At 44.7% G+C, this 27,823-nt stretch overlaps 1 protein-coding gene across 1 annotated transcript; it reads left to right on the top strand.

The window, feature by feature from the left end:
* The first annotated feature begins 823 nt into the window (after positions 1 to 823).
* On the top strand, positions 824 to 6,469 carry HSPA8 (heat shock protein family A (Hsp70) member 8). Its single transcript, XM_084221593.1, has 9 exons — positions 824 to 918; positions 1,844 to 2,053; positions 2,515 to 2,720; positions 2,803 to 2,955; positions 3,412 to 3,967; positions 4,209 to 4,411; positions 4,711 to 4,909; positions 5,166 to 5,398; positions 5,964 to 6,469. The coding sequence occupies exons 2-9, from the start codon at positions 1,849 to 1,851 to the stop codon at positions 6,147 to 6,149; spliced, it is 1,941 nt and encodes a 646-aa protein (XP_084077719.1). The 5' UTR covers positions 824 to 918; positions 1,844 to 1,848; the 3' UTR covers positions 6,150 to 6,469.
* The last annotated feature ends 21,354 nt before the right edge of the window (positions 6,470 to 27,823 follow it).

The raw sequence follows: 27,823 nt of genomic DNA, 5'->3' as shown, positions 1-27,823 counted from the left end.
GTGCCAGCCTGTCCCCGGCCTGGACTCAGGCTGCTGAGGGATGGGAACATTTAGGATGGATTATAAAGTGTGGAGATGCTGAGATGGCTTTTCCTCTGCGGAACAAGCAGTTCCCGTGGCTAAAACACGGCAAACGCGGCTCCCTGCGAGGGAAACAGGCCGCGGGGCAAAGCGGGGAACTCCTCTCCTTGCAGGAGGGAACATGGAGGATGCCGACCATTGTACCCGGGGGATTTGCTGAGCACAGGCTGCGGGAAGCGCCCGGCGATGGCGGCGAGTACGAGAACGGGGAATGCCGCCGTTCCTGAGGGGAAGGAGCGATCCCGGCGGGCACCGGGGGCATCCCCGGGGCTGCGCCCAGGCTCGCCCCTCATGGCGCCGCCATCTTGCGCTTCCCCTTCCCCGCCGCTCTCCTTCCCCGCCGCCCTCTATGCAAATCACCCGCCATTCCCGCGAGCCGATTGGCTCATCCCGCCCCATTGCGAAATATGCAAATAAAGACCTGGCGCGCAGCGTGACGATTGGCTGAAATGCCCGCCAGCTCCCCGCGCCACGCCCTCTACCAATGTCGTCACCCGCGACGTGAGCTCTGATTGGCCAAATCGCGAGGAAAGGCGCGCCCACCCTGGAGTTTGGGGGGGGCGCGGGGAAAGCGCATGAAGGTTCGAGAACGCGGGGCCGGCCGGCGCGCAACGCCCCCTTCCGGCGCGCGTCACGCACGGCGCAGACCAATCACTAGCGGGCAAGGAGGCGGGATCCACGCGCTGATTGGTCAGAGCTGTGCGAGGGAGGCGGGGCCTTCTGGAAGGTTCTGAGCGGGTATAAAAGGGTGGCGCGGCGGTCGCGGGGCATTGAGTGAGCCGGAGCCGAGCTGAGAGCTTGCCCAGTGTGTGAACGAGAGACCGGGCCGGACTGCGGGTAACGGGGCTGGGGGGGCACCACGCGGCACGGGAAGGGCGGGGTGGGACCCGGCCGCCTTGGAATGGCGTAGGGCGGGTGTTGGAGGCAGCTTTGGGGTGGCCTGGAAAGGGCGTAGGGTCCTCCCGGGTGATTTTGTGACCTCAGGAACCGTTGTGCTGCGGGGATAGGGAGGGAATAGCGAGTACTGACCTAATTTGGGCCGCTGGGGTGCTGGTTTTCAATCCGGTATTTCCGCATTTATCTCTTAAAAACGATCTGCCGCGGGGGGGGGGGGGAGGAGGGAGCGGGGACTTTGCTTTATTCCCTCCCCCCCCGCCCCCATTAGTTCTTAGACGGGGGAGGGGAGGGCTTGGGGAGACGCAGCGCCCCTCTTGCTCACTGAGGGGCCGCTTGGGGCGGTGCCGGGGCGCAGCGGGTGCTGCAGTGCCCGGGGGTGGAGAACGGCCGCGTGTGGGCTGTGGAGGGGATGGCTCCGAGGGGGGGCGGGTCAGTGTCGCACGGGGCTGCGGCTGTGCTGGCAAACGCGGCCCGCCGGCGGGGACTCCATTTCCCGGCAGCCCCCGGCCACGCCCCGCCGCCGCGGTCACGTTGCGCGGGTGGCGCGGGGCACGCTGGGAGTTGGAGTCTCCCGCCACGTGGTGCGGGGGACGCCAAGCGGCGGAGGCGGGGAGTGCAGCCGGCGTGCGCGGCCTGGGCCACGTGGGATAACGGGGCTGGGATTGCGGGGATCATCCGGAGCTCGGATCCGCTTACAGCCCCTTGCAATGAACACATTCCACTAAAACAGGCCGCTCCCAGCCCCACCAGCTTGCCCTTCAACATTTAAAAAAAAAAAAAAAAAAATTTACCACAATTCTTGTGGTCAACCTTAATAATCTTCACTTCTAACTAAATTTATTCTTGTTTTTCCTTTTTTTTCCAGACAAGATGTCAAAGGGACCAGCAGTCGGGATTGATCTTGGCACCACCTACTCCTGTGTTGGCGTGTTCCAGCATGGGAAGGTGGAGATCATCGCCAATGACCAGGGCAACCGCACCACGCCCAGCTACGTGGCCTTCACAGACACCGAGAGGCTGATCGGTGATGCTGCCAAGAACCAGGTGGCCATGAACCCAACCAACACAGTCTTCGGTGAGCCTGCAGGATTGGCACACTAGTGATTAAAGAGATTTTTCCTGAAAAACAAAATTTCCTGGAAAAACTTCTTTCCGTTTTTTAGTGAATGGTTAAGAGTAAGGTTAAAGTTTTCTCATAGGAGTTACATAGTTAAATTATTTTGAGCCAGAATAAAGTTGTGATACTAAAAGTTAAAATCTATTAGAAGCAGAGAAGATATTTGCCATGTAGTAGGTTTTTTTAGGGTAGTCAGTCTTGAGTAATCTTAACCAGTTGTCTCAGCCTGGTTTATGGCTCAGCATTTGCAGTAATTTAGAGGTAATAGCTCTGGATTTCTTACACATAAATAAAACTTAGTGTTTGCATCTGAGTCACTGTTAAAAATGGTGATTTAGGAATTTTTGCATTTTTAGTAAGAAATTTAGGTTTTTAATAGGAAGGGAGCATTATTAATATATTGAAGTGTGGTTTTCCAGATGCCAAGCGGTTGATTGGGCGCAGATTTGATGACTCTGTGGTGCAGTCTGACATGAAGCACTGGCCCTTCACTGTGGTCAACGATGCTGGCAGACCCAAGGTGCAGGTGGAGTACAAAGGCGAGACCAAGAGCTTCTACCCAGAAGAAATCTCCTCCATGGTTTTAACCAAAATGAAGGAAATCGCAGAGGCATACCTTGGCAAGGTGAGTCTGGGGTTCAGTGGGGTGTGTGAGCAGAGCTGTGTGAGGATGGCAGCCCTGACTGAGCTCTTTGCTCTGTTTGCAGACTGTTACCAACGCTGTCGTCACTGTCCCAGCCTATTTCAACGACTCCCAGCGCCAGGCCACCAAAGATGCTGGAACCATCGCAGGGCTCAACGTGCTGAGAATCATCAACGAGCCCACAGCTGCTGCCATCGCCTATGGGCTGGACAAGAAGGTATGGAGGGGTGATATTTTAGGAAAATCCCTTTTGCTAAGATCTTTTATTCCTGAGAAGCTTGGAGCCCTCAGAAATTAAATTGAACAATAATTAATCTGCTGTTATACGATGCAACAGGTGTATCTTGATTGGTTTCTTGTGGTTGTTTTTAATTATTGGCCAATCATAGTTCAGCTGTCTCAGGCTGTGGTCAGTCACAAGATATTATTATCACTCCTTTCTATTGGTTGCTGATCTTCTGATAAAATTTTCTTTTAGTATAGTTTTAAAATATAATTTTCTTTTAATACAATATATATCATAAAATAATAAATCAGCTTTCTCAAACATGAAGTCAAGAGTCTCATCTCTCATCCTGGGACCCCTGTGAACACCAGCACAGGGTCACTGTGATGAAGGTGTTTCAGTGTAGCAGGAATTGAGGAATTTAGTGTTTTCCAATGTTTTCTGCAGGTCGGTGCTGAAAGGAACGTCCTCATCTTCGACCTGGGCGGCGGCACCTTCGATGTGTCCATCCTGACCATCGAAGATGGCATCTTCGAGGTGAAATCCACAGCAGGGGACACCCACCTGGGCGGGGAGGACTTCGACAACCGCATGGTGAACCACTTCATCGCCGAGTTCAAGCGCAAGCACAAGAAGGACATCAGCGAGAACAAGCGCGCCGTGCGCCGCCTGCGCACCGCCTGCGAGCGCGCCAAGCGCACCCTGTCCTCCTCCACCCAGGCCAGCATCGAGATCGACTCCCTCTACGAGGGCATCGACTTCTACACCTCCATCACCAGGGCTCGCTTCGAGGAGCTCAACGCCGACCTGTTCCGGGGCACGCTGGACCCCGTGGAGAAGGCGCTGAGGGACGCCAAGCTGGACAAGTCGCAGATCCACGACATCGTGCTGGTGGGGGGCTCCACGCGCATCCCCAAGATCCAGAAGCTGCTGCAGGACTTCTTCAACGGCAAAGAGCTCAACAAGAGCATCAACCCTGATGAGGCTGTGGCGTATGGGGCAGGTAATTGATGGCTCAGTCTGCAGCTCTTAGTGCTGTAGGGCCTGGGTTTTCCACCTCCCTCGGACTTGCAATGATGAATCAGATTCCAAAGCCATTCGTAGTTTCCACCAGAGGCCGAAAGGCTTGTGATGGTGCAAGTACCTTCCTTGGATGTCTGAGCGAGCCACGTGCATCAGCACAGCTCGCAGGGGATGTTCTGCAGGGATGTTAACTCTGCCTCTCTCTCTCTCTCTCTCCCCAGCTGTGCAGGCTGCCATCCTGTCTGGAGACAAGTCTGAGAATGTGCAGGACCTGCTGCTGCTGGACGTGACTCCCCTGTCCCTGGGTATTGAGACAGCTGGAGGGGTCATGACAGTCCTGATCAAGCGCAACACCACCATCCCCACCAAGCAGACCCAGACCTTCACAACTTACTCTGACAACCAGCCTGGGGTGCTGATCCAGGTGAGCAGAGCTCTGGGGTAATAACTGGGCACTGCCAGTGCTTTCACTGGTTAACACTTGAAGTAATTTTTAGGCCAGAGGTGTTCAATTCCTGTAATTTGTAAGTTCTTGGTTGCTGTGATGAAAGTGACTCCAAAGCCATTCGTAGTTTCCACCAGAAGTCGAAAGACTGGTGTTGGTCCAAGTTCCTTCCTTGGATGTCTGAGCGACCACATCCCTTCAGGATAATAATTAATTAGATAATGAGTAATTAGCCCATTTTGGCTTTAACGACATAATGTGTTTGTTTTTCTCCTTAGGTGTATGAAGGAGAACGTGCTATGACTAAGGACAACAACTTGCTGGGCAAGTTTGAGCTGACTGGCATTCCCCCTGCTCCCAGAGGGGTCCCTCAGATCGAGGTCACCTTTGACATCGATGCCAATGGCATCCTGAACGTGTCTGCTGTGGACAAGAGCACTGGCAAGGAGAACAAGATCACCATCACAAATGACAAGGGTAAGGATCCACTGTCCTGCAGGTGGGAGAGCACTTAAAAATGGATTTATCAAGCTCTGCCTGCTGTTTTAGTCAGAACTTGGCTGTAATCAGATTTGTATCTCTCTGAGCCTTTTTTTGTGTTATTTAATGATTTATTAAGAGGGCATGTTGTGGGTCTCTTCTGCCCCCCAGATAGAAAGTGTGTAATGTTTGGGAATTTAGAGATGATTCCCTGAAAAGGACAGCCCATACTCATGGCTTGTGTTCTCTGCAGGCCGGCTGAGCAAGGAGGACATTGAGAGGATGGTGCAGGAGGCAGAGAAGTACAAGGCAGAGGATGAGAAGCAGAGGGATAAGGTGTCCTCCAAGAATTCCCTGGAATCCTATGCCTTCAACATGAAAGCCACTGTGGAAGATGAGAAGCTCCAGGGCAAGATCTCTGATGATGACAAGCAGAAAATCCTGGACAAGTGCAACGAAATCATCAACTGGCTGGACAAGAACCAGGTTTGTGAGATCCCATGTTCAGCTCCCAGGGTCTGGCTGAGCCACAGGGGCAGCTGAGGCTGCAGGAGGAGGAGGAGGAGCACTGGTTGCTGTGATGAAAGAGATTCCAAAGCCATTCGTAGTTTCCACCAGAAGTCGAAAGACTGGTGTTGGTCCAAGTTCCTTCCTTGGATGTCTGAGCGACCACAGCTGGGCAGCACAGGGAGTTCCCAATCCCTCCTGTTCCCTGGATTATTGCATTGTCCAGGAGCAATGAGATGCCAAACCAACCAGGAATAATGCCTCTAATACAGGTCTGCCTTGGTGCTGGGGCTCGAGCTGCCCAGATGCAGGATTGGGGGGGGGGGCTCAAACTGCCCAGATACAGAGGATTTGGGGAGAGGGCTTGAGCTGCCCAGGTAGAGGATTTGGGGGGGGCTTGAGCTGCCCAGAATATAGAATTTGGGGGGGCTCAAGCTGCCTTGATAAAGAATTTGAGGGCTTGAGCTGCCCAGGTAGTTGCAGTATGCTATCCAGTTGTTGCTGCCCACGAGCAGAAGCAGCTGAGCTCTCGTTTCCCTTGCAGACGGCCGAGAAGGAGGAGTTTGAGCACCAGCAGAAGGAGCTGGAGAAGGTTTGCAATCCCATCATCACCAAGCTGTACCAGAGCGCCGGAGGGATGCCCGGTGGGATGCCTGGAGGATTCCCTGGGGGTGGAGCTCCTCCCTCCGGGGGAGCCTCCTCTGGCCCCACCATTGAGGAGGTGGACTAAGGACCCTGGGCAATGCATTCCACTAGCAGTTAGTGTTGGAGGAGACCCCCGGCTGGGGGTCACAGTGAAGGACCCAATCCTGTAGGCACATCTGGGTTTATTTTGCCAGATTAATAACTCCATAACTGAGCTGCTGTAAAAAAAAAAAAAAAGAGGAAAAAAATTAAAAAACTGAACAAAACCATTTTTTTTTTCTGGGCATTTTAAATACTTGAAAGTGTGCGCAGGTGGGAGATGAAAACCATTGCACTTTACAGTACTGTAAATGAGTGGGAATGCAATTCATGTCCTAAAGAATAAAAACTATTTAATGGGCATCACACTGTCTCTGCCTTCACTTGCTTGTACCAGCTGACCAGTGGAAATAAAGGGAAAAAAACCCCTAAATACAGAAAATGAATTGGTGCTGAACTAAATGTGATCCGGGTGGGGATTGCAGTGGGGAAGGGGGTTTGGAGCCTGGTGCTGCCTGAGCATTTAGGGCCTGGATGGATTTTTGGGAGGAGAACTTGAACTGGGTTATCTCTGACCTGTGGCAGAAAATTTCACAATTAACTAGGTTGGAAAAGACTCTTTAGATTGAGTCCAGCCTATAAATTGCATCCTGCAAGTAAAAAAGACCAGATTAGTTTTTCTTTTAAGGAATTACTGCTCAAGTATTTCCCTTTGTAGGATGAATCAGATGTGATTTGAGGTGGAGAATTTGCTGGCCTGGGAGGAGGCTTTGGGTCATGTTTTCAGCAATACTTGGCTGATAGGTAATTAAAAACCTATTATTCATAATATGAATGTTGTATGCAAGTAATTTTAAAAATAGTTGCATAATATTTTATTAGAACTCCTCTGCTGCATGTATAAATATTTATATTGCACCAGTGGAGCCATTAATTAATTTGCAACTAAAATCAGAAAATTCCTAGAGCAATACCACTTGGAAAGAATTTAGGAGAGATGATCCAGTCCAGGGCTGAAAAATATTTGGATTAGAGACCTTCTCCAATGCCTGATGTGGGGCATGGCAGTGATTCCCCTGGAGCCATTCCTGAGTCCTGCCCCAGGATCCTGACAGAGAGGGCAAACCCTGATCCCTCCCGTTCCAAGTGTTCACCTTCATTTCTGGGTTTTTCCAGAGCTGGGTGTGACCTGAGCACCCTGAAAGATGCTTGGGGAAACCAAAAAGTCAAAGCATTCATGGAATTCTTTCCCTGCTTCCTTTCCCAGGCAGGGTTCAGCCATTCCTAGGAGACCTGGGCTCCAGAATATTCCATGAGCCCCCACCCTGACTGGGGCATCCCTGGGCTGATTTGGGGTCAAAACCAGCCCTGAGTGCTCATCCCTGTTCTATCCCAAACACCTCTGGAGAAACCCACCTGTCCCAGCCCTGCCCTGGTGACTTTGGCCCGGGACAGACTGCCAGGGCTGTCCTGGTGTCCCCACACTGCCCTGCCAGCTGGGAGAACCCCCTAAAAATAACCAGGGAATAACAAAAAATTAATTAATCCCATTAAACAGGGAGGGAAATGAGAAGGATTTAAATAAATTTTAGTTTGGGGACCCTGCTGGCACTGCTGGTGCTGGGCCACCAGATAGCAGCACCTGCCCACGGAATCACACAGGTCCCTGGTTTTGGGACATCACTTTTTTGGGTCCCTTTTTTTTAAGTTGCCCCTCTGGGTTTGAGTTACATCACCCTAAATTATTTATGGTGTTAATTAATCCAGAGCAGCACCTCCCATTAATTGTGTGCATGGTTTTTGTTGCCTTGAGGGCCACAAAATGGAAATGGGGTTTGGAAAGGGCTGGTTTGGGGTATTTTGTGGTTTAGGGTATTTTGTGTTTGGGGTATTTTGTGGGTTAAAGGAGTTCCTGGGGGCTGTCAGAGCTCTGGTTCAGACCCACAGCCTGGTGGGGCTCAGGGAGGAGGGCTCAGGTGTAAATCCTACAAGCACAGCACAGGACTGGGACACGTGGGGCTCAGAGGGGACAGCAGGAGCTGCTGCAGGGCCCTGCAGCCACAGCAGCACCTGAACAAAGGAGTGAAAACAATATGGAATTTATGGGATTTTTGCATCGATCACAACAAGGAAACACCTAATAAAAAAAGAATAAAATAAAAACCCTCCAGGAAAGGTGAGAGCTGGGTGTAAGGAAAGGCATGGACTGAAATTGTGGTGGGAGATTTTCATTTTAGGAGGGATTTAAAGGCAGACTGCAGCTGAGGCAGGGGTGCCCGAGCCTTTCCTGTCCCTGGTTTTGCATCCCCCGAGGGACTCGGGGCTGTTTTGCTCAGCTGCAATAGCAGCCGGTGCTCCAGGAGCAGCGGGTGTGAGCCAGGGCAGCAGCAGCACAGAATCAGGGCTGGCTCTCGGGGTCTCTGCTGCTCACAGTGACCCTGAGAAAAGTTCCAAAGTCTCTTTTCCCATCCCAGCAGCTGAAGGAGTCAGGGCTCTTCATTTCTCGGTCTCAAGGTTGTTTATTGTTTCTTATCTATAAAATTCTTTCTCCTGCCCTGCCAAGGTCCATTCAGCAGGTCAGTCAGAGGCACTCTGGTGTTTTTATATACTAAAAACTACGTGTGCATTATTTACCATAACTTCCCAATACCCATCACCTGTGTCAGACAGTGAGCTCCTACTCTAAACTAACCCAAAAGTGCCACCAGCACAGCAGAAGATGGAGGCCAAGAAGAAGGAGAAAGGATTCCTCCATCTTGCCCCCTGAACCCCCATTCTAAATCCCCAAAATTCTACTTTTTCACCCTCTGATAAATTTACAATCATTCTACTTAATTTGCTGTGCCTTGCAGATTTCATCTAGGGTTGGTAACTTGCTCCACAAGTCATAACCACAACCACATTTTGCATTCTGGGCTCTGTGCCAGGGTCTCTGAGACCCCTGGCAGGGGTCCTGGCTGCTCAGGACAGCCAGAGGGATGTCCTGGGTGCTGACACCTGGGGGGCCTCAGGTGGGGCTGGGGTCTCAGCCATGGCACAGGATGGGCTGGCTGTGAGCCACAGCAGGAAATAAGTGAAATAAAGCATTTTTCTGGACACATCCATGTTTCATGTATTTTGGGGGATTATTCAGCATTTAAAAGCAGCAACAGGGCTCCTAATCCTGGCACCTGGGGGGGCAAGGTGTGGGTTTATTCCTAATCCTGTACCTAACAAAGTGTGGGTTTATTACTAATCCTGTACCTAACAAAGTCTGGGTTTATTCCTAATCCTGTACCTAACAAGGTGTGGGTTTATTCCTAATCCTGGTACCTAACAAAGTCTGGGTTTATTCCTAATCCTGTGCCTAACAAAGTCTGGGTTTATTCCTAATCCTGTGCCTAACAAAGTCTGGGTTTATTCCTAATCCTGTGCCTAACAAAGTGTGGGTTTATTCCTAATCCTGTACCTAACAAAGTGTGGGTTTGTTCCTAATACTGTACCTAACAAAGTGTGGGTTTGTTCCTAATACTGTACCTAACAAGGAATGGGTTTATTCCTAATCCTGGTACCTGGGGCAAGGTGTGGGTTTTACCTAAACCTGGTACCTACCAAGGAATGAGTTTATTCCTAATCCTGGTACCTAACAAGGTGTGTGTTCCTGCACCTAACAAGGAATGAGTTTATTCCTAATCCTGTACCTAACAAGGCCTGGGTTTATTTCTAATCCTGTACCTAACAAGGTGTGGGTTCCTGTACCTAACAAGGAATGAGTTTATTCCTAATTCTGCACCTAACATGGAATGAGTTTATTTCTAATCCTGGTACCTAACAAGGAATGGGTTTATTCATAATCCTGGAACCTGGGGCATGGTGTGGGTTTATTCCTAATCCTGGTACCTAACAAGGTGTGTGTTCCTGTACCTAACAAGGCCTGGGTTTATTCCTAATCCTGGTACCTAACAAAGTGTGGGTTCCTGTACCTAACAAGGAATGGGTTTATTCCTAATCCTGTACCTAACAAGGTGTGGGTTTATTCCTAATCCTGTACCTAACAAGGTGTGGGTTTATTCCTAATCCTGTACCTAACAAAGTCTGGGTTTATTCCTAATCCTGTACCTAACAAACACTGGGTTTTACCTAATCCTGTACCTAACAAGGAATGGGTTTATTCCTAATCCTGGTACCTGGGGCAAGGTGTGGGTTTATTCCTAATCCTGTACCTAACAAAGTCTGGGTTTATTCCTAATCCTGTGCTTTAACAAGGTGTGGGTTTATTCCTAATCCTGTGCTTTAACAGGGTGTAGGTTTATTCCTAATCCTGTACCTAACAAAGTCTGGGTATATTCCTAATTCTGTACCTAACAAGGTGTGGGTTTATTCCTAATCCTGGTATCTGGGGCAAGGTGTGGGTTTTACTTAATCCTGGTACCTGACAAGGAATGGGTTTATTCCTAATCCTGTACCTAACAAGGAATGGGTTTATTCCTAATCCTGTACCTAACAAGGAATGGGTTTATTCCTAATCCTGTACCTAACAAGGTGTGGGTTTATTCCTAATCCTGTACCTAACAAGGTGTGGGTTTATTCCTAATCCTGTACCTAACAAAGTGTGGGTTTATTCCTAATCCTGTACCTAACAAGGTGTGGGTTTATTCCCAATCCTGTACCGAACAAGGAATGGGTTTATTCCTAATCCTGTACCTAACAAGGATTGGGTTTATTCCTAATCCTGTACCTAACAAGGTGTGGGGTTTACCTAATCCTGCACCTAACAAGGAATGAGTTTATTCCTAATCCTGCACCTAACAAGGAATGAGTTTATTCCTAACCCTCTACCTAACAAGGCCTGGGTTAACCACCCCGCTCCTTTCCCAGCACACACAGGCACTCAGCACCCTCCTCCTCCTCCTCCTGCTCTTCCTCCCCTCTCCCTCACCCCCTCCCCGCTGATTTCCCACCAGCGCCTGCCTCTCTTCCCGGGAGTGATTTCCCCCGGGCAGCAGGGCTGATTTCACTCATCCAACCTCCCTGCACTCCTCCCACCTGCGATGTTTGCCCGGCCCCGCCGAGCACACCGAGTGTTAACGTGTCACGGGCTGCCTGCAGACAGCATTAGGCTGTAATTTGAAAGTGAGTGAAGTGATAATGCCACGCTCCCCGCTTTTGTGAGCCTGCATTAATGCAGCTCTGCCAGCACCAGGCATCGACTCCCACTAATAGAGCGAGGGAGGGTGGCAAAATTGGGGCTGATGCAGGAAATAAAGGGTATTGACCAGCCCACTGCAGCGCCACAGCGGCCTTTAATCTATTACTGGCCTCGATGGGGGGGTTTTAATGCAGCTTTAGTGTCAATCACATTTGCAGTCCCCACTCTGCCTGCTGGGAGCTGGGGTCAGGCTGTGCCTCAGAGCTCATGGGTATCGATCGTGGCCAGGCTCAGGGCTCTGGGTTATAATTATTTCATTAAACCATTTAATGGTTATCAAATATGAACCCCCTCTCCCGTTCCATTTAGGAATTATTGCAATTGTTAATCCATGTCGAGTTTATTTGAGTGAAATTGGTTGATGCTCCCAAGGGCTCGCTGTGCCCCTCCCTGTGGATTGATCCCCTCTGCCGTGGCTCCCCCTGGGATTTGGGGTTGGATCCTGCATTAAAGATCATCCCAAATAAGAACCCGACACCCTCAGAGCAGTGTGGGTGTGTCACTGGGTGAGAAATTGAGGGTTTGGGGTTTTTAGTGTGCTGTGGATGGCAGCAAGGTGGAGGGCACAGGGTTTGTCCTGGGTTTCCTCTTCATGCTGCTTCTTCCTCCTTCTTGGGTGGCATTTTGTAATTGGGCAGAAAAGTCCCCATTGGGGGATCAGTTATTGGGTTAAAAGGGGAAATAATCTGGGTGTCAGCTCTTAATTGCATAGTTTAGTCTTAAAAGCCCTTGGAAGAAGAGGTTGTTGGCCATTCTGTGCCTCAGAGCTGATTTTTGGTGGAGTCACAGTGGAGGAGATGCTCGAGCTCTTTCCTTACACCTGGGGGAGCAGATTGGAGCCAGGGCAGGCTCAGGCTGGATTTTGGGGAAGGTTCTACCCCAGAGGGTGCTGGCACTGCCCAGGGAATGGGCAGAGCCCCGAGGCTGCCAGAGCTCCAGGGATTCCTGGATTTTGTGGGGTTGTTCTGGGGTCTGTGCATGGCCAGGGGCTGGACTCAACCCTTGTGGGTCCCTCCCAGTTTAGGATATTCCCTGACTCTTTTGGAACATATTCCGTGCCTCAGTTTCCCATGGAGTTGCACTTTCTTCACTCTTTTGGGGTTTGGGGATGAGAAGGGCAAATTATGACCAAAATCTTCCTCTTTTCCAGACAGGCTGTTCTTGCCTGTAAAGGGAGGAAATTCCCCTTCCAGAGTGTTCCTGAATCCTTTCTGAAAGCACAAACATTTCTGTTCCCTTAGAACCAGAGCATGGCTGCGTCCCAGCTGCTCCCAAAAGTCTGGGGCAGCTCTCAGAGCCCAGGCTGCTGCTGCAGGAGCTTTTCCCCCTTCCCAAGGTGTTTTATTCTCCACTGAGCACCTCGAACTGGCACAGCCCAGGGGAGTTTGGGGGCTCCTCTCGGTTCCTCACCCTCCAGAAGTGCAAGAGTTGCTCCTGGCACCATTTTCATGGGATTTGGGCTTGGTTTTTAATGTTAAAGTGAACTGAGAGTTCCTCTTCATCTCACTTTTCCTCCTCATTAAGTCAGGGTTTAATTCCTGGAACTGGAAAATCCCAGAGGAGCTGTGGGACTCTCATCAGCTGCCCCAGGGCACCCTCCTGCCCTCTGTCCCAGCCCAAATCACACAGATGGATAAAAACTGGGTGAGCCTTTGGAATGCATTTGTGTTCCAGATCCAGGAGTGCAAGAGTTTCTCCTGGCACAATTTTTGTGGGATTTGGGCTTGACTTTAATGTTAAAGTGAACTGTGAGTTCCTCTCCACCTCACTTTTCCTCCTCATGAATGGCACATCAGGTCAGGGTTTAATTCCTGGAACTGGAAAATCCCAGAGGAGCTGTGGCACTCTCATCAGCTGCCCCAGGGCACCCTCCTGCCCTTTCTCCCAGCCCAAATCACAGAGATGGATAAAAACTGGGTGAGCCTTTGGAATGCATTTGTGTTCCAGATCCAGAAGTGCAAGAGTTGCTCCTGGCACAATTTTTGTGGGATTTGGATTTGGTTTTTTTTCCCTTAAAGTGAACTGTGAGTTCCTGTCCACCTCACTTTTCTTCCCCATCAGGTCAGGCTTTAATTCCTGGAACTGGAAAATCCCAGAGGAGCTGTGGGACCCTCATCAGCTGCCCCAGGGCACCCTCCTGCCCTCTGTCCCAGCCCAAAGCACAGAGATGGATAAAAACTGGACAAGCCCAGGTGTGGGGAGCCTTTGGAATGCATTTGTATTCCAGATCCAGAAGTGCAAGAGTTGCTCCTGGCACAATTTTTGTGGGATTTGGGCTTGACTTTTAAAGTGAACTGTGAGTTCCTGTCCACCTCACTTTTCTTCCTCATCAGGTCAGGGTTTAATTCCTGGAACTGGAAAATCCCAGAGGAGCTGTGGGACCCTCATCAGCTGCCCCAGGGCACCCTCCTGCCCTTTCTCCCAGCCCAAATCACACAGATGGATAAAAACTGGACAAGCCCAGGTGTGGGGAGCCTTTGGAATGCATTTGTATTCCAGATCCATTGGAGCCTGTATTCCTTGGCACCTTTCCATTAAAGCCCTGGATGCTCTGGAAGAAGCTGTATCTTAATTTGAACAAAGTGATTCCGGTTTCTGTGGGCAGGCAGTGCAGTTCCTGCAGAGTCCTTTATCAGTATTCTGTGCTGCCTCCTGGCAGCTGCTCATTTGCTGTTGCCTCAACCTGTGCTGACCTCATTTTCTCTCACAGAGCAGTGAAGGATTTGGTAAAAATTAGTTATATTAGTGGCTCCCGATCCAGCCAGTTTATTTGTGATATGACAAATATTTCAGCCATTAGGATCTTTCCATCTCTTAGCAGCTTAAATGCACTCACTTATATTCCAAATCACTGCTTAATTTAAAAGCCTATTTGTGCAGATTGGCTCAGGCAGGGAAAAAACCTGCGGAACGCTCACCCCTCCAAGGAGGGCTGGGCGACTGGATCCCCACTCCATAACTCCACAGAGCCTCTAATCACCGTGAGCACGCCAGGAGCACAGCAAGTCCATGGAGGGAGGAATGGTGGGAGCACAGCAATTCCATGGAGGGAGGAATGGTGGGAGCACAGCAATTCCATGGAGGGAGGAACGGTGGGAGCACAGCAATTCCATGGAGGGAGGGTGGGAATGCAGCAATTCCATGGAGGGAGGAATGGTGGGAGCACAGCAATTCCATCGAGGGAGGGTGGGAACACCACAGCAATTCCATGGAGGAATGGTGGGAGCACAGCAATTCCATCGAGGGAGGGTGGGAACACCACAGCAATTCCATGGAGGAACAATGGGAGCACAGCAATTCCATGCAGGGAGGGTGGCAGGAGCTGGGGCTGCAGGCCATGGAGGGATGCTGCTGCCTCTGCCTCAGTTTCCCCTCCTGACGCCTTGGGAAGGAGGCTGGGCAGAGTAAAAGAATAAAACTGATATTTATTAAAAGACCTCTGTGGAAACCCAGGGCACACAGGGAATATTTCTGTGTCTGCTCTGGGGTGCCCTGACCCCCAGGGCAGCTCTGACTCTGACCCTCACTCATGGAGAAAGTTTCCCAGATTTCAAGATAGACTGGAACCCACAAAAGTGTGAAATAGATTGTAGAGAGCAGTGTGGGTGTGTCACTGGGTGAGAAATTGAGGGTTTGGGGTTTTTAGTGTGCTGTGGATGGCAGCAAGATGGAGGGCACAGGGTTTGTCCTGGGTTTCCTCTTCATGCTGCTTCTTCCTCCTTCTCCATGGGTTTGGGTGGCATTTTGTGATTGGGCAGGAAAGTCCCCATTGGGGGATCAGTTATTGGGGTAAAAGGGGAAATAATCTGGGTGTCAGCTCTCAATTGGATAGTTTGGTCTTAAAAGCCCTTGGCACAAGAGATTGTTGGCCATTCTGTGCCTTCTGCTGAAAAGCTGCAGAGCTCACAGCAGTGAGACTGTTTTAGTGATAAGAAATAATAAACACCTGAGTGTGAGCATGAACTGCTGCCTCAAGTGCCTCAGTCCAGACCCAGAGGAACCAACTGGGACCTCCACAGACCTCCATGGATGCACCTTGGGCAGCACCAGAGCCCAGACAGGGCTGCACCCAAGATGAACCAAAATAGTCCCAAATGAACCCAAGGTGAACCAAAATAGTCCCAAAATGAACCCAAGGTGAACCAAAATGGTCCCAAAATGAACCCAAGATGAACCAAAATGGTCTCAAAATGAGCCCAAGATGAACCAAAATGGTCCCAAAATGAACCAAAATGAACCAAAATGGTCCCAAAATGAACCCAAGATGACCCAAATGTTCCCAAAATGCCCGGCCGGGCACGGGGTCTCTCCCTGGGATCAGCTCTGCTCCATTTGCACCTTGCAGTTCATTGTCCCATCCCAGCTTTAGCCCCTGCAGTCCCACCCTGCTTGTTTTTCTCTCTCCAGCCCACGGGGTTTGTGCTCCTGGGCTGAGATTTGGCTCATTTGTCCTTGGTGCCCAGCTGGAGCAGGAATTGTTTTAGAATTTCTGCTTGTGTCAGAATGTTTGAACTCATATTTAAACACAAAATAACTCTCAATTTTTACAGTAGGTCGTGGCAGAGGATTCTGACTAAATAAATTATCCTTGATAAATTCTCCTGCACCTTTCACGATTAGGGAGTGATGGAGACACGTTTGACTGCAAGGAAAAGCTTCACAAACCAGAGCAAACTGTAATTCTTGCTCAGCCTCAACTTGCAAGGCTCTGGGAGTTCAGATGCTGATGGAAGTGGATCGATTTTCCCCTATATTGAAAGCTTCCAAAAAAAAAATAAAATAAATAAAACCCAAACCCTCCTCAACATAAAAAAAAACCCCAACCCACCTCCCGGGCTGCAAGTCCCATGGTTCCAATTAAAATCACCTGTTAACTTGAAAAGGTCTCTTTTTAAAAAGGGTTTAAAAGATTTTCATTTAATTGATTCCATGTAAAATGCCCTTTACAATTACCACTACAAACTACTCGTTTCCCACTGAGTAAGACCCAATTTGAGATGTTTATCAAGACTTTGCACTCCTTCCACTCTCCATACCGAGTTCTTAAATTCCTTATTGACAGCTTGCATCTGCCAGCCAGGGATATTTTTAGTTTGGTGGCCAGAAAGCTTTTAAAAGGTTCTAATGGTTTGATTTTGCTGTCTCGGCAGCCTGGAGAAAGAAATCGGCCCTGAATGGGCTCGGCAGCGGGGGCAGAGCTGGGTGCTCTCAGTGCAGGGCAGGAAATTTCACAAATTTCTCATATTTCTATCAAGATTCAGTGCAAAAATCACCCTCCCCTCGGATTTCTGGAGATTTTAGCTCCTACTGTGAACTTTTCACAATTAATAAAATTGTGGCGCTGATTGGGTCCTCCTCAGTCTCGGACTTTGGGGTTTGTTTGGAGCTTTGGGGCTGATCCCTGGGGGGGCTTCCCAACCCAGAATATTCCATGAAAATGTCATCAAAATAATAATAATAATAATAATAATAATAATAATAATAATAATAATAATAATAATAATAATAATAATAATAATAATAATAAGAAGAAGAAGAAGAAGAAGAAGAAGAAGAAGAAGAAGGAGAAGAAGAAGAAGAAGGAGAAGAAGAAGAAATAATTAAAATATAATATAATAGAATAGAATAGAAAATAATTATAATATAATATAACATCATGTAATATCATGTAATATTATATAACATTATATAATATATAACAACAACAACAACAATAATAATAACAATAATAATAATAATAACAATAATAATAAACACCTGGGAAAAAAACTGGGAAAAACTGGGGGAAAACTGGGAAAAATGGGGGGAAATTGGGAAAAAACTGGGAAATACTGGGGGAAAAAATGGAAAAAATGGGAAAAAACTGGGAAAAAACTGGGAAAAATTGGGGAAAAAATGGGGAAAAAACCTGGGAAAAAACCTGGGAAAAACTGGGGGAAAACTGGGAAAGAAGTGGAAAAAATGGGGGGAAATTGGGAAAAAACTGGGAAATACTGGGGAAAAAATGGGAAAAATGGGAAAAAACTGGGAAATACTGGGAAAAATTAGAAAACTGGGGAAAAACTGGGGGGAATTCGGGGGAATCTGGGGGGAAAATGGGAAAAACAGGGAAAAATTAGGAGAAAACTAGGAAAAAAATGGGAAAAAACCTGCGGAAAAACTGGGGGAAATTGGGGAAAACTGTGGAAGAACTGGGAAAAAAATTGGTGAAATTGTGAAAAATTGGGGGGAAATGGAAAAATTGAGAAAAACTGTGGAAAAACTGGAGGGAAACTGGGGAAAAAGTGGGAAGATTGGGAAAAAACAGGGAAATACTGGGGAAAACCTGGGAAAAATTGGGAAAAACATGAGAAAAACTGGGAGAAACTGGGGGAAATCTGGGGGAAAAAAGGGGAAAAAATAGGAAAAAACTGGGAAAAATGGGGAAAAAACCTGGGGAAAAAATGGGAAAAATTGGAAAAACTGGGAAAAATTGGGAAATAACTGTTAAAAATGGGGATTTGTGAGTCCTTCAGGCACCCAAAGGAAAGAGATTTCTCTCCCTGGCAGTCAGTGTGGGTGGAATTGAGGAAATATCAGCCCAGGAGAGATTTTTCTTTTTCCCTTGTGAACCCATTTGTGTCTCCATTAAAGAGAAGGAAAATGCTTCCCCTCAGCCCCTACACCCTGAGCATCCTCCCTAAAAAATAAAAATAAAAATGGAAATAAAAATGGAAATAAAAATAAAAATAAATAAAAATAAACCCCAACCCTCCTAAACCAGGGACTGGCATCTCCTGCCCTTTGCTCTGCCTGCATCTCAATCTTTTCCCAACATTATTTTTGTAAAAAAATCCATTTTTGGCTTTTTTTGTGGCTCTCTCAGCAGCAATTCCACGATTTCTGATGAATAAAACTCATTTTAAATATGTTTAAACCCAGCCCAGCTCTCTGACCTGGGCTTGCTGCTGCTAAAAACCCCTCCTAAATTTCCAAAAACCCTCCTAAATTTCCAAACCCCTCCTAAATTAATTTCCAAAACCCCTCCTAAATTTCCAAAACCCCTCCTAAATTTCCAAACCCCTCCTAAATGACCCCAATTCCACTTTTTGATAAACCCAGAGTTTATTTCCACACTTTAAATTCAATTTTTACCCAGACCAAGAGAGGAAACCTCGCAGCCCCTGACTAATTTCCAACCACAAAACATTTTAAAGTGTCCAGCACCAAGGTGATAAATATGGCCCTAATTATGGGGTTATTGTAGGAGCTTAATTAGGAGAGCTTAATTAGCTTCTTTATGGCCAATTTTCATTGAGCAGTGTGCAAAAATCAAAAGGAAAATATTTTTATTTAAAGAGCATTCCCAGCACAGGGCTGCTGGAAGGGATTTAATTATTCATTGGTGACTCCAAGGTGGAGAAATCACTTTTTTTGTGCCAGGAGGGGGAAAAAAATGAGGCTGTGAGCCCCAAAAATGAAAACCCAGCAGCTTTAGATGGAATTTTGGTGTCAATCCATGAAAAATTTTGGGATTATTCTCCTTCACTTTGCTGAGGTTTCAATTGTAAACTTTAATTTGCAAAATTTGCTTTTTTTTTGAGGGGGTGAAGGGCTGCTGGGCACTGCCAAGGGGAGCCTGGGATCCCCAAGCACCCCAAATTTCCTGAGTTTTGCTCCCAGGCACCCCAAAATTCCTCTTTTTTGGTCCCAAAGCACCCAAATTTCCCATTTTTTACTCCCCAAGCACCCCAAATTTCCTGAGTTTTGCTCCCAGGTACGCCAAAATTCCTCTTTTTTTGTCTCCAAACACCCAAATTTCCTGGGTTTAGGTACCCAGGCACTCCAAATTTCCTCATTTTTGTCCCCAAGCACCCCAAATTTCCTGGTTTTAGGTCTCCAAGCACCCCAATTTTCCTGGGTTTGGGTCCTCAAACTCCCCAAATTTTCTCTTTTTTTGTCCCCAAGCACACTGAATTTCCTGTTTTAAGGTCGTCAAGCACCCCAAATTTCCTGGGTTTTGGTCCCAAAGCACCCAAATTTCCCATTTTTTAGTCCCCAAGCACCCCAAATTTCCTGAGTTTTGCTCCCAGGTACGCCAAAATTCCTCTTTTTTTGTCTCCAAACACCCAAATTTCCTGGGTTTAGCTACCCAGGCACTCTAAATTTTCTGGTTTTAGGTCCTAAAGCACCCAAATTTCCTAATTTTTAGTCCCCAAGAACCGCAAATTTCCTGATTTTTGGTCCTCAAGCACCCTAAATTTCCTCTTTTTTGTCCCCAAGCACCCCAAATTTCCTGGTTTTGGGTCCCACATACCCAAATTTTCTGGTTTTAGGTCTCCAAGCACCCCAATATTCCTGGGTTTGGGTCCCCAAGCACGCCAAATTTCCCATTTTCTGCTCCTCAATCACAAAAATTCCTCTTTTTTTCTCTCCAAACACCCCAAATTTCCTGGGTCTTGTCCCCAGGCACTCCAAATTTCCCAGTTTTAGGTCCTCAAGCACCCAAATTTCCTGTTTTTTGGTCCCCAGGCACCCAAATTTCTTCTTTTTTAGTTCCCTAGCACCCCAAATTTCCTGGGTTTTGTCTCCAAGCACCCCAAATTTCCTGGGTTTTGCTCCCAAAACACCCAAATTTCCCATTTTTTAGTCCTCAAGCACCCCAAATTTCCTGGGTTTGGTCCCAGATTTCCCAGTTTTGGTCCCAAATTTCCCAGTTTTGGTCCCAAATTTCCTGGGTTTGATCCCAAATTTCCGGGTTTTGGTCCCAAATTTCCCGGTTTTGGTCCCAAATTTCCCAGTTTTTGTCCCAAATTTCCTGGGTTTTGATCCCAAATTTCCCAGTTTTTGTCCCAAATTTCCTGGATTTGTCCCAAATTTCCCGGGTTTTGTCCCAAATTTCCTGGGTTTTGTCCCAAATTTCCTGCTTTTTGCCCCAAATTTCCTGGTTTTTGCCCCAAATTTCCTGCTTTTCGCTCCCTCCAGCTGCTCAGGGGCCGTTTCAGGAACACCTGAGGGGGTTTAAACCCCGAGCTTGGAGCTGAGCTCTGCTCCTCCCTCCCAAGGAAAAAGGGAAGAATTTGGGACTTTGAGGGGCAGGTTCAGGTGTGGCACTGCCAGGGAGAGGAGCAGTTTTTAATTCAGGTGCCCAGGGTCTGATTAAATCTTTTTGCTGTTGAAATTTGAAATATTTGTGCTGTCAGAGCCTCCTTGAAGCTGCCAGGGGCTGATGGAGGCTGGAAAACTCCTTGTGCATCCCACGGGATCTCCATCCTCTGGCTGAGGGGAAAAAAACCTCAAAAAATTCTCATTTTCCTTAAAGTTAAACAAAATTACCAATCCCTGATCCTTGCTGGAGTGGTGGCAGCAGGACATGAGCCATCTTTAACATCTCAGGGGCTTTTTGGGGTTTTTTTGGGGGTTTTTTGGGTTTTTTTGGGTTTTTTGTGCTGCACATCCCCCTGGATTTGGCTGCTCATTTCCTAGCCCTGAAATCCTTCCCTCTTCCCGAGCTGAGCAGATGAGCCTCCAAGATTTTCCTCTTTCTTGTGCATTTAGGGGTGAAAAATCCGCAGCCAGGATTCAATTAGCGTCATATCTGCGCCTGCACCCACATTCGGGCCTGACAAAAGCAGCATCTGCTTCATTAGGAGTTGCTTAATTAATCCTGACATGGGCAGTTATTATATGGTAACAATGTCCTCTGGGTGAGCACTCACAGGGGAAGGGATGGGGCAGCCATCAAAAGATGATTTTCTTCTTTTTCTTGTCTTTTTTCTTCTTTTTCTTTTCTCCTTTCGGCATGAAAAGCCGGGGCTGACCTCGTGCCCCGCCTCACTCACAGAGGGGTCGCTGATTTCTGACTTGGGTGGGGCCAATTCGCCTCTGGGAGTTTGGGGTTATTGGTAAATTTATAGAAATTTTAATTTTTTTTCATCAGAAAATGCGTGGAAGGCTCCAAATAGCGTGGGATGGACTCGTGTGGTACATGGAAATTAAAGTTGCCTTAAGTGCTTTTTCTTTTCTTTCTTTCTTTCTTTCTTTCTTTCTTTCTTTCTTCCTTCCTTCCTTCCTTCCTTCCTTCCTTCCTTCCTTCCTTCCTTCCTTCCTTCCTTCCTTCCTTCCTTCCTTCCTTCCTTCCTTCCTTCCTTCCTTCCTTCCTTCCTTCCTTCCTTCCTTCCTTCCTTCCTTCCTTCCTTCCTTCCTTCCTTCCTTCCTTCCTTCCTTCCTTCCTTCCTTCCTTCCTTCCTTCCTTCCTTCCTTCCTTCCTTCCTTCCTTCCTTCCTTCCTTCCTTCCTTCCTTCCTTCCTTCCTTCCTTCCTTCCTTCCTTCCTTCCTTCCTTCCTTCCTTCCTTCCTTCCTTCCTTCCTTCCTTCCTTCCTTCCTTCCTTCCTTCCTTCCTTCCTTCCTTCCTTCCTTCCTTCCTTCCTTCCTTCCTTCCTTCCTTCCTTCCTTCCTTCCTTCCTTCCTTCCTTCCTTCCTTCCTTCCTTCCTTCCTTCCTTCCTTCCTTCCTTCCTTCCTTCCTTCCTTCCTTCCTTCCTTCCTTCCTTCCTTCCTTCCTTCCTTCCTTCCTTCCTTCCTTCCTTCCTTCCTTCCTTCCTTCCTTCCTTCCTTCCTTCCTTCCTTCCTTCCTCCCTCCCTCCCTCCCTCCCTCCCTCCCTCCCTCCCTCCCTCCCTCCCTCCCTCCCTCCCTCCCTCCCTCCCTCCCTCCCTCCCTCCCTCCCTCCCTCCCTCCCTCCCTCCCTCCCTCCCTCCCTCCCTCCCTTCCCCTTTCCATCCATAATTCACACAGATATTTTTAGTTTTGGTTCACACCCAATGCACTGAAGCCCAGATTTACCAAAACACCCAAATCTGAACCCATTAATCAGAATTAACCCGTGCAGAGTCCTTTGCTCCCCTGACCAACCCAGAAACCCCCACGAATCCCAGAATTTGTGAAATTCCCTTTTCCAACACCCACGAATCCCAGAATTTGGGAAATTCCCATTTCCAACCCACAAGCCCCCATGAATTTGTGAAATTCCCTTTTCCAAGCCCCATGAAACCCAGAATTTGTGAAATTCCTTTTTCCAACCCACAAACCCCCATGAATTTGTGAAATTCCCTTTTCCAACCCAGAAACCCCCATGAATTTGTGAAATTCCCTTTTCCAGCCCACAAACCCCGATGAATTTGTGAAATTCCCTTTTCCAACTCACAAACCCCCATGAATTTGTGAAATTCCCTTTTCCAACCCCCATGAATCCCAGAATTTTGTGAAATTCCCTTTTCCAACCCACAAACCCCCATGAAACCCAGAATTTATGAAATTCCCTTTTCCAGCCCAGAAACCCCCATGAATTTGTGAAATTCCCTTTTCCAAGCCCCATGAAACCCAGAATTTGTGAAATTCCTTTTTCCAACCCAAAAACCCCCACGAATCTCAGCATTTATGAAATTCCCTCCCATCCCAGCAGCTCCAAGCGCCCCGGATTTGCTCGGAGGAACTTCCTAGGGATCATTAACCAAACTTTTGGCCCTAATTGGGAGAAAATCCGGGCTGTAGCTGCAGGCTTGGGGCATTAATGGATGGCAGAGGGAGCAGCAGGGAAGGATCCAGGCTTCCTGTCCTTTTAGGATTGGATGGCAACGAGCTCCCAACTAAATTAGAGAAGATGGCTTTCCATAATTTCTCCAAACAATCACTTAATGGGAGAGGTATAATTCCACGAAATAGGTGAATGGAGTACTGATCCATTTTATGGAACCATCAATAAACGAAACCTTGCCTGCTTTTAAGATTAAACTGAGGGGAAAAAGAGAAAAAAAAGCCCACCCCCCAAAAAAAAAAAAAAAAAGAAAAAAGCCTCCAGGCAGTGAAGGGAGAAAAAAGAGTATTTATCTTTACACAGAAAATTTGTGTGCTAGTAAAGTGCAGGCAGTGACAGGAATTTCAATTATTTAATCAAAAAGAAAATGAAAGTGGCTTTAAGTGTTGTGATTTGAGCCAGTGAAATCTAATGTGGGCTCACATTGAATATGAGGAAAATGGGAAGAAAATTAAAGCTGCTCCTACTTAAATCATGTGGTTACAAATGGTAAATTAGTTTCTCGATGTTTTCATTTATTAGTTTCTCGATGTTTTCATTTAAGTGTTTAAGTGGAAGGTTTTATTCTTAATGTAGTGTTGTGACACAGAATAAAAACCTTATCTGCCTCGGTGGCTTTTTTTTTTTTCCTTTTTTCCTTCCCCCCCTCGGTGCTGCTGCCTTAGAAGGCGAAAGGGGAAAAAGCTGCAGCGGTGTTGGGCTGCTTTTGTGAAAATTGGGAGGCAATGTGCTTTCAGCAGGCTCATTAAGGTAATAGATGAATAATGTCTATTAAAAATGCACTAGGCTAAATGAATTTAATGTGTGTTGGGAGTGAAATTGCGCTTGTTGGAGGATGCGAGCTGGAGGATTCTCCTTTTTTTTTTTGAGGTTGTTGGAGTTGTTTGGGGCTGTGAGGGTTGGTCCTCTGTCAGAAGTGCACGCACAGGGCTTTTACTGGGGAGTGGGAGAGAAAGCTCCTGAAATCCTGAAATCCCTCGATATTCTGGGGGTATTTCCTATGATTCCCATGTTTCTAATGGCCCTTCCCCTGTAAGTTTAGTTTTCCACATTATTTTCCAATTACCATTGGCAAACTCTTCTGCCAAGGCCAAGGCTGGATCACTCCAAACTCAAAAGAAAACAAAATTTGGGCAGAAACCCCTTTATTTTCATTTTTTTAGCATTGTTAACATGGTGATTTCACTGCACTGAGCATCTCCACCCTCAACTCTGAAGAGCAAAAAATACATTTATTATTTATGATACACATTATATGTAATATCTATACAATAAAACATATGTATTATTTATGATGCACATTATATATATCTATATAATAAAACACATATATTATTTATGACACACATTATATAGAATATCTATATAATAAAACACATATATTATTTATTATACACATTATATATAATATCTATATAATAAAACACATTTATTATTTATTATACACATTATATATTATGTGTAATTATATATTTTATTTAACATATGTATTATGTATTGTACACATTATATATTGTTATATATATAGTTATATATTATATAACACATTAGGTATTATACCTGTTATATATTATTATATATGACATAACACATGTATTATTTATTATACATATTATATAATATATATAAAAAACACATGTAGTTTTTATTATACACATTATGTTATCTATTATATGCAGTTCTATATTTTATATAATGTATTATGTATTTTACACATTCTATAATATATTATTATATATAGTTATATACTATATGACACATGTATTATTTATTTTATATATTATATATAATATATTATATATATTATATATATTATATATATTATATATATTATATATATTATATATATTATATATATTATATATATTATATATATTATATATATTATAATATTATATATATAAAATAAAACACATGTATTATGTATTATACACATTATATGATATATTATTTTATTTATAGTTATTTATATTATAGAACACATTATTGATTATACCCATGATATTAAATATTATTATATACATAGTTATATATATTATATAACATTTATTATATATTATACCCATTATATTATAAATTACATTATTTATATTGTTATATATATTATACAACACATGTATGATGGATTATACTCATTATTATATTATATTATATTATATTATATTATATTATATTATATTATATTATACTATATATAGTTATAGATATAGTTATAGTTATATATATTTTATATATATTTTATATATATTTTATATATATTATATTATATTATATTATATTATATTATATTATATTATATTATATTATATTATATTATATTATATTATATTATATATATTTTTATATATATGACACATCTATTATTTATTATACACATTATATATTATTTTATATTTACATATTGTAATATATATTACATAACACATTTATTATTTATTATACACATTATATTCTTTTATATATAGTTACCTATATTATTTAACACATTTATTATTTATGAACTAGGAACCCCATTCTCAAAAATCCCAGATGGATGAGGGTTCAATCAACACCCAAAAATCCCAAATTTCCCCATCAGTGAGGATTCTGCAGCTTTGGGGCCTCTGGGATTTTCTCTCCCATTTCTCCAGCTCCAAAAGGAAATTCCAAACTCCCTGCAGGGATTTTCAGCCATTCCAGCCACTGCCATCAGGAATATTTGGGGAAATTTATTTCTGAGGCCGCTAATTGTCCAATTAATTTGACTTCAATTAGCTGCTGGGAAGAGGAGGTTTAGGGAGCCACATACCAGCCACAATTTGATTTTTTCCTTTTTTTTTGTGCAGGAAATCAGGTTAAAATCAAATATCAGGAATAGCTGGGATGAATCAAAAATGGGTTTGAAAAATCATCTGAATATTTTGATATTGGTTTGGAAAATCATCTGAATGTTTTGTAATTAGTTTGGAAAATCATCTGAATATTTTGTAACTGGTTTAGAAAATCACCTGAATGTTTTGTAATTGGTTTAGAAAATCACCTGAATGTTTTGTTACTGGTTTGTTATGATATACCCACCTGCATCACTCCTTGTTTTAAATGGCATGTCAATATTTCCCTTTGAGTTAATATGAAAATTAATTGTATTATTAATATGATATTAATATTGACCAGTGTGAGGAAGTGTTTTGAACATCAGACACCCTCCCTCACTTCCAACACCTCACCTTTGGCAATGGCCAATTCTTTCTTTTTTCTTTTTATTTTGTGCAGGAAATCAAATTAAAATCAAATCAGGAATAGCCAGGCTGAATCAAAAATGGGTTTGGAAAATCACCTGAATATTTTGTAATTGGTTTGAAAAATCATCTGAATGTTTTGTAATTGGTTTGGAAAATCATCTGAATGTTTTGTAATTGGTTTGGAAAATCACCTGAATATTTTGTTATTGGTTTGTTATGATATACCCACCTGCGTCACTCCTTTTTTTAAATGACATGTCAATATTTCCCTTTGAGTTAATATGAAAATTAATTGTAAAATTAATATGATATTAATATTGACCAGTGTGAGGAAGTGTTTTGAACATCAGACACCCTCCCTCACTTCCAACACCTCACCTTAGCAATGGCCAATTCTTTTTTTTTCTTTTATTTTTGTGCAGGAAATCAAATTAAAATCAAATATCAGGAATAGCTGGGCTGAATCAAAAATGGGTTTGAAAAATCATCTGAATATTTTGTTATTGGTTTGGAAAATCATCTGAATATTTTGTTATTGGTTTGGAAAATCACCTGAATATTTTGTTACTGATTTGTTATGATATATCCACCTGCATCACTCCTTGTTTTAAATAACATTTCAATATTTCCCTTTGAATTAATAAAATTAATTGTAAAATTAATATGATATTAATATTGACCAGTGTGAGGAAGTGTTTTGAACATCAGACACCCTCCCTCACTTCCAACACCTCACCTTTGGCAGTGGCCAATTCTTTCTTTTTTCTTTTTATTTTTGTGCAGGAAATCAAATTAAAATCAAATACCAGGAATAGCCGGGCTGAATCAAAAGATGGGTTTGAAAAATCATCTGAATATTTTGTAATTGGTTTGGAAAATCACCTGAATGTTTTGTTATTGGTTTGGAAAGTCACCTGAATATTTTGTTATTGGTTTGGAAAAGCTTCTGAATGTTTTGTAATTGGTTTGGAAAATCATCTGAATATTTTGTTATTGGTTTGGAAAATCACCTGAATATTTTGTTACTGATTTGTTATGATATATCCACCTGCATCACTCCTTGTTTTAAATGACATGTCAATATTTCCCTTTGAATTAATATGAAAATTAATTGTAAAATTAATATGATATTAATATTGACCAGTGTGAGGAAGTGTTTTGAACATCAGACACCCTCCCTCACTTCCAACACCTCACCTTAGCAATGGCCAATTCTTTTTTTTTCTTTTATTTTTGTGCAGGAAATCAAATTAAAATCAAATATCAGGAATAGCTGGGCCCAATCAAAAGATGGGTTTGAAGAAAATAATCTAAATATTTTGATATTGGTTTGGAAAGTCATCTGAATATTTTGTAATTGGTTTGTTATGATATATCCACCTGCATCACTCCTTGTTTTAAAAGACATTTCAATATTTCCCTTTGAGTTAATATGAAAATTAATTGTAAAATTAACATGATATTAATATTGACCAGTGTGAGGAAGTGTTTTGAACATCAGACACCCTCCCTCACTTCCAACACCTCACCTTAGCAATGGCCAAAATGCCATTTCAAAATGCAATTTCCCCTTTTAAAGCATTATTTGAAGATGCATTTGTGAGCTGCTGACTCGATTCTCTCCTTTTTTTTTCTCCCCTTTTCCCCCCCAAGACCTGTCATCCACTTCTGCAGTGCTTAAAATAAAGTGCACAGATACAGGGGAAGCTGAAAGAGTCAAGAAGGCAGCTAATACAGAAA

This window comes from Fringilla coelebs (genome assembly GCF_963513975.1).
Source record: "Fringilla coelebs genome assembly, chromosome: 25".
In the NCBI taxonomy this organism is placed as follows: Eukaryota; Metazoa; Chordata; class Aves; order Passeriformes; family Fringillidae; genus Fringilla; species Fringilla coelebs.
The sequence above is the reverse complement of the archived record's forward strand: the minus strand, read 5'-3'. Positions and strand labels throughout refer to the sequence as shown.

What these genes read in the sequence shown, in the direction of transcription:
- HSPA8 (XM_084221593.1), top strand. Translation starts at nt 1,849, where the DNA reads ATGTCAAAGGGACCAGCAGTCGGGATTGATCTTGGCACCACCTACTCC. An exon ending in AGCCTGGGGTGCTGATCCAG is followed by an intron (nt 4,412 to 4,710) that starts GTGAGCAGAGCT and finishes TTTTCTCCTTAG; the next exon opens with GTGTATGAAGGAGAACGTGC. An exon ending in CACCATCACAAATGACAAGG is followed by an intron (nt 4,910 to 5,165) that starts GTAAGGATCCAC and finishes TGTTCTCTGCAG; the next exon opens with GCCGGCTGAGCAAGGAGGAC.